The sequence below is a fragment of the Mytilus trossulus genome, chromosome 9, assembly GCF_036588685.1.
Source record: "Mytilus trossulus isolate FHL-02 chromosome 9, PNRI_Mtr1.1.1.hap1, whole genome shotgun sequence".
In the NCBI taxonomy this organism is placed as follows: Eukaryota; Metazoa; Mollusca; class Bivalvia; order Mytilida; family Mytilidae; genus Mytilus; species Mytilus trossulus.
This window is the reverse complement of record NC_086381.1, coordinates 11,817,437-11,830,703: the sequence shown is the minus strand read 5'-3', so window position 1 is coordinate 11,830,703 and position 13,267 is coordinate 11,817,437. Positions and strand designations below refer to the sequence as shown.

General features: G+C 32.3%; 1 protein-coding gene across 1 annotated transcript; it reads right to left on the bottom strand.

Annotated features, from left to right (window-relative positions):
* Positions 1–1,312: 1,312 nt before the first annotated feature.
* Positions 1,313–12,891, bottom strand: LOC134683587 (ankyrin repeat domain-containing protein 49-like). Its single transcript, XM_063542894.1, has 4 exons — positions 12,751–12,891; positions 3,066–3,156; positions 2,264–2,424; positions 1,313–1,639 (listed from the first exon to the last, which is right to left on the bottom strand). Exons 1-4 carry the CDS (start codon positions 12,802–12,804, stop codon positions 1,319–1,321), a joined length of 627 nt encoding a protein of 208 aa, XP_063398964.1. The 5' UTR covers positions 12,805–12,891; the 3' UTR covers positions 1,313–1,318.
* Between the last annotated feature and the right edge of the window lie 376 nt (positions 12,892–13,267).

Genomic DNA, 13,267 nt, shown 5'->3' with positions numbered 1-13,267 from the left:
GAAAACGTAACATGTACCATGAAAATAAGGTCAAGATCAGATGAGCCCTGCCAGACAGACATGTTTATCTTACAATCATTCCATACGCCAAACATAGTATACCTATTGCATACAGTATGAAAAATAGACCAAAACATAAAAACTTAGCTTTAATTGAACTATGAAAACGAGGCCAAGGTCAGATGACACCTGTCAGTTGGACTGGTACACCTTAAAATCATTCCTCACTGAACATTGACCTATTACTTATACTATCTAAGATATAGATTTGAACACTAAATCTTAACATGGTTAACTGATCCATGAAATGAGATCAAGATCAAGTAAAAACTGTCTTGACGGGCTTATAGAGGACCTTGCAAAGAAGTCACATTCCAAATATAGTTATCCTATTTCTCATAATAAGAGAGAAATTAAAAATACGTTTTTTTTTTAAGTAGTCACTGAACCATAAATGAGGACAATGAACATATGGCAGACAGAAACTTCATAATATAAGGCATATATATACAAATTATGAAAGATCCAGGTATTCTACCCTGTGAAATATTAAGCTTGTAAGAAATAAGCTAACGCCTCTGCCAGCAGATTACTATCTCTATGTTGAGCTTTTGGAAAAAAGATATATATCTACCACATCTAGAAACAGCAGTGGTATATCAAAGTAGGAATACAACTAGTAATAGAGGTGGTCTGCCTCAGTAAGAACACTACATTAACTAGTAACTCCAGTGATGTGCCTTAGTTAGAAAACTACCACAACTAGTTATTTCAGTGGTATGCCTTAGTTTGAACATTGCCATGATAAGTAATAGCAGTGGTATGCCAGAGTTGGAACACTGCCATAGCTAGTAACAGCAGTGGTATGTCATTGTTACAAAACTGCCTTAAAGACTTGGACAAATCTATGTGGTAAGTTTAGGATATTATTAATACCACAATATCATGTCAGATCAAAAACAACTTTTATCGCACAATTGATTATATATTATTTCATGTATATTTTGTTTGTGTTTAAATGTTGCAGTATGATGTGAACAAGAGGCAGTAAGTGATTGCAATATACCTATAATTTGCACGTGCATATCCAGTCATATTCAAACAAGAAGAGGCAGGTCCAAATATATGTCCCCATTTAAATGCATTGATTGTCCCAAAAATAGGTTGTGTTATAACAACTGAACCCAACTCCCCTTTCCCGCTGAATCCACAACTGGTTGAAACTGAAATGTTCAGCTCCTGGCTATAAATCAATAATTCTACAGACACATATCAATAGTATTATCTGTTAAGATTTTGGAGTAAATTATCATACATTCTACGTTTTTATTTCCTCATATAATTTACAGAGCGCACTTGTCCGTTTACAAATTGTCTCTGCTGTTTCACCAAGATTGTTTAAAATAGTCCTATCTGTGTTTGGATTGGATAATAACAATGTCAATGTTTCCCGAGTATCTTTACATGAGGAGGATAGATGCAGCGGTGTTTGACCACCATTTGTCTGTGAGTTAATATCTGTATTATGTTCTAGTAAAACTTTAATAACTTCTGACTGATTCCATCGTGCAGCACTGTGTATCGGTTGCCATCCATCTGATGTCTTAGCATTAATATCTGCATTATTTCTTATCAGCAACTGTAAAAGAGTAAAAATATATATACATCTTTGAGAGCCTCTGTTGAATTTATTCACTTTAAATATTGTATATATACAAATCCACCACATTCTGTATGTATGTGCCTGTCAAAAGTCTGGAGCCTGTAATGTGATGATTGTGGTTTGATGCTGTGTTACATATTTGTTTTTCTTTCATATTTTGTACACAAATTATGCCATTAGATTTCTCTTTCGAATTGTTTTTCATTTGTCATTTGGGGGCTTTTCATGGCAGTATATGTGGTATGGGCTTTGCTCATTGTTGAAGGCCATACCATTACCTATAGTTGATAATTTCAGTGTCATTTCTCTCATCTGATGGAAAAAGAAATAAGTGTAGATATATCATTAAGGATATTAAAAAACATTTTAAGATTTTAAATTTAGTTCAGACTGGTGATGTTCTTTCAGAAAAGAGAAAAAAAACAATGGATGGTAATTTCTTCTCTAAAAACTTAATATGCCCTTGGTTTATTCCATTTTTGTATTTTATGTTTAATTTGCCTGGACCTTGGGATTAAAAACGGTAATGAATATATATCCAAATAATAATTTAATCCCAAGGCCAAGGTCTTTTATTTCATTTTTTCATGTTTTTCTCACCTTAACCATATCAACATGACCATTATAGCATGCTCTATGTAGTGGAGTATACATGTCATCGTCACAAGATTTGATTAATTCTGGGTCAGACTGTAAAATTGATTCTGCTATGTCTAAATGATTGTTTTCTGCTGCCCATAATATTCTTTTCTTTGGATTATCTGAAAATTCAGAAAAAAAAATATATCAGCTGATTACTAAAAATAAATATTTAAATCCAAATCATTTGTTTTAAACAATCATTGGAACAGATTCATATATCAATCATTATCTCTCACATTTTCTGCTTCTACTGTAATTGCATTTTTAGCACACACAAAGTAGAGTTTGAAATTTTCAGTTTTTTATATACAGTACAATATTGTAGGAGTTTCATTGTCAGTTAACTAATGAGGTCTTTCAAAGGATGACTGGGGATTAGATATATAGGCACTTTGGTTTTCTTCAGACTGGCTGCGCCAAAGTGGGGTGTCTGTTTGAATGTCAGAATGTACAAATTTCCTGGCCTTCAGACTTCACTTCAGACCACCTCTATAATATAAAGGACCTTCTTTTTTGTATTGCTTTTTAAATTATTAAACATGTAAAAAGATATTAACCACTTGACATTAAGAAACCAACAGTCAGTCAAACAATAATGATGTCACATCTAATGCTCATACTGTTTTATTAGGGGGCTGTCTCATTAATGTTAAGGGTAATATACAAATTGTCTTTTCACTGGTTTGAAATATATATTAAATGACATTATTTTCCCAAATTACTCATAAAATAATGTAGGACTTAGGTATAATTATATTACTTTGGATTTCTTCCTCATTTTCTTCATCGTCATCTTCATCTGATTCTCCAGGGAACATAAAACCTCCCATTGCCTGCTGATGCTGCAGCATCTAATAAGGATAAATAAGGTTACTACATTGTATGATATTATCTTCTACAAAAGTTTTCAATAAGAGTGCTAGGAGAAAGGCAAATTCTCAAATGACACAATTGAGTGAGTAAGACAAATTTGACTAAATTTCGCACATTGGAAACCTGAGAAATAAATCAAATGCCCAAAAAGTCTAATAATGAGGATCATGGTCTACCAACAAATGGTAAATGGAGTATTTATTTCTGTAATCTATTTAGCTTTGTCACTTAGAAACTTTAGCTCTTATAACCTTTAGATATTTTTGGAAAATTTGCAGACCCCACAAAACAAACTAGAGGCTCTAAAGAGCCTGTGTCGCTCACCTTGTTCTTTGTGAATATTAAACAAAGGACGCAGATAGATTCATGACAAAATTGCATTTTGGTGATGGTGATGTGTTTGTACTACTTTACTGAACATTCTTGCTGCTTACAATTATCTATATCTATAATGAACTTTTTTTTGTAATTATTTTATTTTTGATGATGAAACATGTGAAATTACATACTACAGTATTCGATACACATTTTTAAAAATAAAGTAATACTTGATAAATCAATTAAGTCCTATGGATATAATAAGATATAGATATAAATATTACAAAAAGATTTTGTTAATTAATCAAATAAATTAAATAAAAGCTGCTTCTAACAAATGCCACTTCTGATCCATTTTTACTTTTTGTACAGGGGTTAAGAAACATACAGAGTATTTTTCTATATTAATCCAATATTTTAAATATTCTACCCCACCACATTTTGTGGGGAATATGTTCTTACATCTACATTTGTATATATAATATTTGAAATACAACAAAATATTGTTAACTATTTTACTGTTGACAAAATCCTCAGACACACCTAAAATGATTTCTTTTGCACTGAAAGGCAGAAGAATGCCATAATATTTAATCCAATCTATAACGGATAGCCAGAAGTTTTGTGATACATTACATTCCCAAAAAATGTGAAAAATATTTTCTTTAATTTCTGAACAAAAAGTACAAAGTTCAGTTTCTTTTAATTTACATTTCAATAAAAATGAATTACATGGTAGAATCCTATGAACAATCTTAAATTGGAAGTTTTGCAGAAAAGAGTTTCTGGTTATGATGAAGGGCATGGAATAAATAGCATTCCAATCCTCAATCTGCATATCTAAATCTCTATCCCATTTTTCACGGGAAGATAAAGATAACACTTTATTATCCTCCAAAAATAATGTATAGAAAAATTTACAACATTTTGGTTCCTTTTTAACTTTATCTATTAATTTATTTTCAATAATTTCCAGTTTTGAACTACCTTCTATCATACTTTTCCATCTCTTTGGAATCGCACTTAAAATACTATAAAATTCTACAAAGTTAGTATTGATATCATACTTTTTTTTAAATTCATCATATGAGAATAATGTATTTTTATCTGACATAAGATCATTAATGAAGAATATACTATTTTCAACATATTTGAACCTCAAAATCATCTTGCCATCTATTTTGATGTTTGGATTCAGCCATATGGACTGGGTCAAAATTTCAGTATTGTTTTCAGCTTTAAGCTTATTTTTTAACTTGGAAAAATTTACCAGGATATCATGCCAAAATGGATTAACTTTTTCTGCTAAATAAAGTAAACCTTCCTGACTTAAGTGTAAAATCTTGTCCCCCCCAAATTTTTGTATATAACTAAGTAGCAAGACTTTCCAAGGAGAGTAGTTTTGGGGATCTAATAATTTATACAGCCAAGACATTTTTACACTATAGCAAAAATAATAAATATTGGGCATCTTAAGACCACCATCACAGTGTTCGGACATTATCACTGCCCTTTTCACTTTATCAGGTTTTCCTTTCCATAGAAAGTTAAAAAATATATTCTGAATCTCCCTCAAAACCCCTTCTGGGGGGTTAGGAAGGACAGTCAGAACTTGGACCAAAATGGGAAGTGCTAAAGTCTTAATAACTACAACCCTCCCAATATATGTCAGTTCTCTATAAGCCCAAGTATTGAGTAATGACTTGATACTGTTTATCTTGGCTGTAAAATTACATAGAGTTTTATCCATTTTAGCAAGTTCAAACCATATACCTAGTAGTTTAAACCTCCCAGAATGGTTCCAAACAAGATTTTTTTCTGGCAAAAGTTTTTCCATACTACCCTTTTTTGACCCAATCCATACGGCTTCGGTTTTGTCAACATTACACCTAAGTCCAGCACATTCTGAAAATTTATCAAACAAGTATAAACACTGATTTAGGGATTTTTGGTTACCATCCAGGACTACGGAAGAATCATCCGCGTATTGACTCAACAGAAATTCAGAGTCATTAATTGTTACACCTGCAACCTCAGGGTCATTTTTAATAGCTGCACTTAGTAATTCTAGCACTAAAATAAAAAGGTAAGGAGACAGAGGATCCCCTTGACGGACCCCCCTTTTTAATGAAAAAAAATCTGAAATATAACCATTATTCAACACAGCACTAGAAGCATCACAGTAGCAAGCCTTAATCCAATTTATAAATGTATGGTCAAATCCATAAAACTGCAAAGCCTCATATATGAAAGACCATTCGACTGTGTCGAAAGCTTTTTCAAAATCGACTAAAAGTAAAAGTCCAGGAATGTCGTCTTCTTCCATCTTTTCCATTAGATCATAAATAAATCTAGTACATTCACCAATATACCTACCTTTAAGAAAACCTTTTTGTGTTTGACTAATTATATTTACCAAGACCTTTTTAAATCTATTTGCTAGACTGGCTGTAGCTATCTTATAGTCTACACACAGCAGTGTGATAGGTCGCCAGTTCTTAAGATAAAACTTTGACTTACCCTCCTTTGGTATACAGGTAATGAGTCCCTGTCTTTGAGTGATAGAGAACTTTCCATACTCTAAAGCCTCATTTAAACATCTTACTAGTGGAAATTTAATATCATTCCAGAAAAATTTATAAAACTCAACAGTGAATCCATCTATACCAGGTGATTTAGAGTTCTTCATATGTTTAAGAGAAGACAGACATTCCTGTACTGATAAAGGTCCTTCACATGATTTCACCTCTTCCTCAATAGGTTTTGTAATAAAAGGATTGTCATGCTGAAGAAATGTGCTCCTGTGAGTCTCAAGTAACAATGGGTTAGAACTAGTATACAATTTTTTATAAAATTGTTTTTGTTCATTTCTAATAATACATGGATCCGTTATCTCAGATTCGTCCTCCAGAATAAGTTTGGGAATAATTTTTTCTGTATAATGTTTTTTTTCCAAATTACAAAAATAGTTACTTCCCTTTTCCCCCTCTACATGCCATCTTGCCTTTGCTCTTGTAATTATCCCTTTAACATTTTTTTCTCTTATTAATTTTAATTCTAGTTCCAACCCTTCCCTTTCTTGTTGTACTGATGGCAAGTTATTCTCTATGAGTTTTTTATCTAATAATGATATCTTGTATAATAATTCTTTTTCTTTATTATTTTGTTCCTTCTTCCGGAAAGACGAAAATGAGATTGCAGATCCACGAACTTTCAATTTAATCATATCCCATAAAAGCTGATAGCTTATATTAAACTGTTTGTCCTCTGCCTCAATATCAATAGATGGATCAGACTCATATTCTTCAATGACAGTTTTGATATCCCCTTTAACTTTTTCAATAAACTCAGTTTCCTTCAAAAGACTGTTATTAAATTTCCATGTACCCTTCCCTCTAATCTGGCTTGAGAATTTTAAATCAATAAGTACTGGAGAATGATCCGATCTATAACTAATTCCTATATCTGATGAAATTACAAATGCTTCTATATCAGAGGTAATCATGAAGTAGTCCAAACGACTTTGTTTGCGATTTGGACCCCTCCATGAGTACCTCTTTTCAAAAGGGTGTTGCAGGCGCCATATATCTAATAAATCAAGGTCATGCATAACCTCATGTATCTTAGCCTTTGACTGGGGATTATTTTCATTTCTATAATATAATGTGTCCATCTCATAATCTTGAACAACATTCCAATCACCCACGACTACAATTGACGAGTTGCCAAAGTGGGATATTTTGTTTTTTATGTTGTCAAAAAAGGCTGGTTCATCATTATTCGGTCCATATATTGCTGCCAAAGTTATACGATAGTCCTGAATGGTGATATCTAATATAACAAAATTACCAGACAAGTCTATGTTTTCTCCATGGATTTTAAATTCAAAAGTATTTCTGAAAAGAACAGCTACCCCTCTACTTTTACTAGAAAAAGAACTAAATTTTCCCACATATCCCCATTCATGGAGCCATTGTTTTTCTTTTTCAGATGTGCTATGGGTGTCTACTAATATAATTATATCATATAAGTCCTTATATTTTGTAAATATATCAATTCTTTTAACTGTTTCTGATAAACCCCTGCAGTTTACACTACCAATAGTTATAGTCAACATAATATTATCAAGTGGTTAAACAAGAATAGCTTAAATAATAAAAAATATAAATATCTATAACCCCAATATATCCAAACAGTATCCACAAACCATACACATGTGCATCTATACGTAAAAGTGTTTTCCCAATGTTTCAATTTTTTACTTAGAGTTACCCCCAACCCCCCCAAAAAAAGTGTCGAGAGCATCATAGTATAAATAAAATGAGCAAATATTTTTGTGCTAAAGTAAAACTGAAAGATATATCAAAAAGTTCTGTGGAAACTTCATTTGTACCTCAATTTGCACGTTTTAATTTTTAATTTGTGTATTGTTATTTTTTAAGAGAGACAAATTCTCAGACAATGTATACCAAAGAATAGCATATATATTAATAAAAGTCAACATGCTAATTTATAATCCCCATGCTAAATAAAAGAAAGTAAAGTAACGAAAAAAAGAAAAAAAACCCAAAAAAACCCAACATAATAACAACAAAGCATTTTTATCAACACAGGTACATGCAATAATACAATTGAAGAAAATTTTTAAAAAAAACACATACAAATATACACATACATATGCCATAAACATGCACCTTTAAATCCTGATACACGAAACAACCATCTTTATATACAATTGAATTAAAATTGCTGACCCCATCTTTACTGTACATGTACATGCATCTCTCATCAGCTCATTTCAGTGTTACATGTATATTGTATTTATCCAGAGTGAAACTAAACATTTATTGTATGATAAAATGTATTGACAAGGGTTTCATTTAATAAGTGTTTGTTTATCAATCTCACGATTATGTGCAGAGATTCCTCTGAAGTAGTACTAGGACAGATTCACAGTTATAATTTATAGGTCTACGAGTCATTTTTTAACGGTTCATTATTTTCGCAGAGAACAGATAAGATTTTACTTCTATTTCCAAGAGGAGATGGTGTACGGTGTATTTTTTCATATCAGTGAAGTGGCCCAGAAGTTTTTAAATCGAAGACTAGCTTGAAAACCGATTACTTCTTACCAAAAATATTAAAAAATGTGTATTTCAAATATGCAGTTTTTGTTAAATTCTCTACCGGAAGTTTTGAAACGGATAGTAAAATTAAAGACTAGTACGGAAATAGACCCTAAATTCCGTAAAAATAAATAAAATAGGTATGCCACTCCCTGAATATACAGGCTACAATGCAAAGGTTCAAACTTTCAACTTTGGTGTTGAAAACAATATAAAAAAGAATGACATTTTTACAAGATATCAACAAATAATAAACAACAATAAACAACTTTGAATAAAGGTATAACAAATTTGTAATGTTAGAACCGGTCCGCATTATACGGAACCTATTCTTATGAGCCCAGTTTCTGCCTTATGTTGTCATAAATGTCAAAACGATGCCGATCCCCCTTGCTGTCGGTGCCATATATGTGACCGTTGAAATACCACGCACTGGTGACATCCTCATGCAGGTATAGTCTATTTAGTAGCCCTTGGTTCAGTTTTGTAACATCGTCAGAGATGCGGACTTCTAACTTCTCATTTATAAGTTTTCGATTTCGCAAAATAGAGATTTTCGATTCCATGCGCATAAATTTCACAAGAATTGGTCTAGGTTTGCCGTGTTTTCCTGGTATCCTGTGTGCTGCTACAATCTCTGGTGGTTCAATATTTACACCCAGTTTACTTATCTCATGAAAAAAACTATGAGGCAATCTTTCCCCCTTTTTTTCTGGAAAGTCAAATATTTTAATATTTTTTTTCCTTGAGTATTGTTCATTCCAGTTTGACAATTCCATTGCTTCGGTTGCACGTTTACCCGTATTTTCAATCTCTTCTTTCAAAAGCCTGTTTTCTTTGTGAAGGTTTGCATTTTTTTCTAATATATTAGCATTGTCAAATTCTACACTGTCTATTCTTTTACTAAGTCTAGATACCTCTGACTTAAAGTGCTGTTCTACCTTTTCTTTATTTGTTTGAATTTCAACCATCATTTCTTTTTTAAGTTCTTTTTTCATCTCTTTTTTCATTTGTGCAAGCAAGCTTGTAACTGTTTCAGTGACAATCATTTTAACGTCTTCTTTTTTCAATATGTTTTTCATTGAATTCCTTATCTCATTTAATTCGGTTTCGATGCATAAACCATGATCGCCATCGCTAGAGAGACATGTATGCGGGCGTTTTGCAGATTTTGGTTTTGCAGGTGTTGAGTCATTAAATACAGAGTCATCATTTTCCTGTGTAGCAGAGAGTTTGCCAACATTAGCTGTCGAAACAAAGCTCGTAATTTGTTGTTGTTGCGTCATTCTCGGCTTACGAGATATTTAAATGTTAATGTATGAACAATATATAGTTATTGTATAAAACTTGCTTTGTTTACAAACAATTTACGATCTAGTTTTCGGACTATTATACCGTGAGTTTTATTTACTCAATTAAATCACTACCAATATCTATATTTAGATTGTTTTTTTCTTTTGTCCGAACTTCAAATGGCTATTAAAGTATCTTTCTTTGGTAAATGCATCAAAATTATTATTCAGAAAGACTCACATATTATTACTTGAGATTCGAAAGTCCAAGAAAAATCATATACAGAACTGTAAAACTTCAAACTAGCACAAAAACATCGGAGCGTCAATACCCTCGACTAGTCACAGACGCCATATTTTCCTTTTTACCTTTTTATCTATAATGAACTTGGCCAAGTCGTTTCAGTGGAAAATGTTAGTAAAAATTTACAAATTTTATGAAAATTGTTAAAAATTGACTATAAAGGACAATAACTCCTTAGGGGGTCAATTGACCATTTTGGTCATGTTGACTTATTTTAAAGTCTTACTTTGCTGTACATTATTGCTGTTTACAGTTTATCTTTATCTATAATTATATTCAAAATAATAACAACTAGAGGCTCCAAAGAGCCTGTTGCGCTCACCTTGGTCTATGGGATTATTAAACAAAGGAAGCAGATGGATTCATGACAAAATTGTGTTTTGGTGATGGTGATGTGTTTGTTCATCTTACTTTACTGAACATTTTTGCTGCTTACAACTATTTCTATCTATAATGAACTTGGTCCAGTAGTTTCAGTAGAAAATGTTAGTAAAAATTTACAAATTTTAATGAAAATTGTTAAAAATTGACAATAAAGGACAATAACTCCTTACCCTGTAGGGGCAATTTCAGGGCAGATAGATCTAGACCGGATAAACAATTCAACCCCATGTCAGATATGCTCTAAATGCTTTGGTTTTTGAGTTATAAGCCAAATACTGCATTTTACCCCTATGTTCTATTTTCAGCTGTGACGGCCATCTTGGTTGGTCGGCCGGGTCACACCACACATTTTTTAAACTAGATATACCCCAAAGATGATTGTAGCCAAGTTTGGATTAATTTGGCCCAGTAGTTTCAGAGGAGAAGATTTTTGTAAAAGATAACTAAGATTTATGAAAAATGGCTAAAAATTTACTATAAAGGGCAATAACTCCTACAGGGGTCAACTGGTCATTTCGGTCATGTTGACATATTTGTAAATCTCACTTTGCTGAATATAATTGCTGTTTACAGTTTATCTCCATCTGTAATAATATTCAAGATAATAACCAGAAACGGCAAAATTTCCTTAAAATTACCAATTCAGGGGCAGCAACCCAACAACAGGTTGTCGGATCAATCTGAAATTTTCAGGGCAGATAGATCCTTACCTAATAAACAATTTTACTCCATGTCAGATTTGCTCTAAATGCTTTGTTTTTTGAGTTATAACCCAAAAACTGCATTTTACCCCTATGTTCTATTTTTAGCCATGGCGGCTATCTTGGTTGTTTGGCCGGGTCACCGGACACAATTTTTAAACTAGATACCCTAATGATGACTGTGGCCAAGTTTGGTTTAATTTGGCCCAGTAGTTTCAGAGGAGAAGATTTTTGTAAAAGCTAACAACGACGGACGACGACGTTGACAGACGACGACGACTGACGCCAAGTGATGAGAAAAGCTCACTTGGCCCTTCGGGTCAGGTGAGCTGAAATGAAAAATATAATAAGGACCATAAGAGTTACAATTCAGCAGCTACATTTTGTATAAGTGTATCATGTATCACTGTCAATTTCATTATTGTCAGTTTATTGTTTCAATTGTACTATACTGTATAGCATATCCATTTAATGTAAATGTATCATTTGTCTATATTGAAATATGGAAATAATGAGGAAAAAGGTTGATTGTCAATGTCATCATGATTCAATATTCATGGTCATCATGATTGTTGTTTATAATTTACCAAAGTGAAAGTAGGATAAAAATAGCCTTCTTGATTTATCCAAGCTTAAGACTCAAATTAACCTTTGGGTGAATACATCATGTATTACATGGCTCAAGAGATGGATTTTGTCTGGATATTTAATATTTATTTAAAAGTAAAGTAAAAGGCAATAATAAATTAATAATGGTATAAAATATATGAAACGATAATATGGGGACGAAGTCCCCAATAACAGTAGAAAATTCAATAAAATAAAAAAGTGTCATGTTTTGGAATCCCTGACTTGCGCAGAAATCTACAGTGCACTTCTTTTTTCCGGTTTTGTTTGTATGAATCTTTGAGTAAAATATATATTTACCAGTCTATTATAAATAGGAAGGAACGCAATACAAATTTCATTTTTAATAATTCCTTGATATGAAAAAACGTTACCTGATGATAGCGTTTCTTTGTTTACATTGCATTTGACGTCATAACTTAAACAACGTCACAACTTAAATCCCTAACAACAGAACCAAAATCGGAAACGTTACGGTATTTCCGTTTCTTTTTTTAACAAATATTTAAGTTACAAAAAAATAATTCATACAGACTTCGTCCCCATTTACAGGTAATGCCTGCCTCATATTAATGCACCAGTTAATCAAGCAATAATCAATTAAGTTTACCTGCTTACTATATTTAATTTTCTTAATTAATTTGAAAAAATCATAGAAAAACAATATAATTTTTGTGGTAAAGCCAAAGGGAAAAGGATGAGACATTTGTCAAATGTTTCATTTTCTGAAGCAGGAATTAGGATATTACGGCCGTGTTCAAAAGTGTATATTAAATTTCGTTAATTGTGGCCTATATATATTTCAATAAATAGTAAATACAGCAGCAAACAGTTCAGGTGTCATTCCTATTCCTATTTCGTTCATTTCGTCCATTGCTCTTTTACTCTGCCAAGGTAGCAGATCAAACAGGGATCATACAGTAAACTTCCGGTCCATTGCGGTTTTGCTATAAAGGGTCGTGTAGATTTCCAGAAACGGCCCAAATTTCTAAAATCGGAAGAAACACACGCATATCAACGACATCAATAGATAAAAATTACAAATAGATCTGATACTGATTTAATATATCATTCAAATTTCCAAATACACATCGAAATGAAATAACAGGAAAAGCAATGCAAAAGTGATCTTTATATTCTTAGAGACATTTAGTCATTGTGGTAACAATTTTGTGAAATAGGTTTGTGTATCGAAGAATATAAATGTAAAGAGTTTATCAAAAAAGCGACACACACTATTTATATATATATATGAAGTCCAGATGGTCGTGTGATCTAGCGGGACGGCTACAGGCCAGGCGATTTGGTGTCACCATATCTCAGTAGCATGGGTTTGA

What these genes read in the sequence shown, in the direction of transcription:
- LOC134683587 (XM_063542894.1), bottom strand. Translation starts at nt 12,804, where the DNA reads ATGGACGAAATGAACGAAATAGGAATAGGAATGACACCTGAACTGTTT. An exon ending in AAATGAGGAAGAAATCCAAA is followed by an intron (nt 2,425 to 3,065) that starts GTAATATAATTA and finishes CTGAATTTTCAG; the next exon opens with ATAATCCAAAGAAAAGAATA. An exon ending in GTCATGTTGATATGGTTAAG is followed by an intron (nt 1,640 to 2,263) that starts GTGAGAAAAACA and finishes ACTCTTTTACAG; the next exon opens with TTGCTGATAAGAAATAATGC.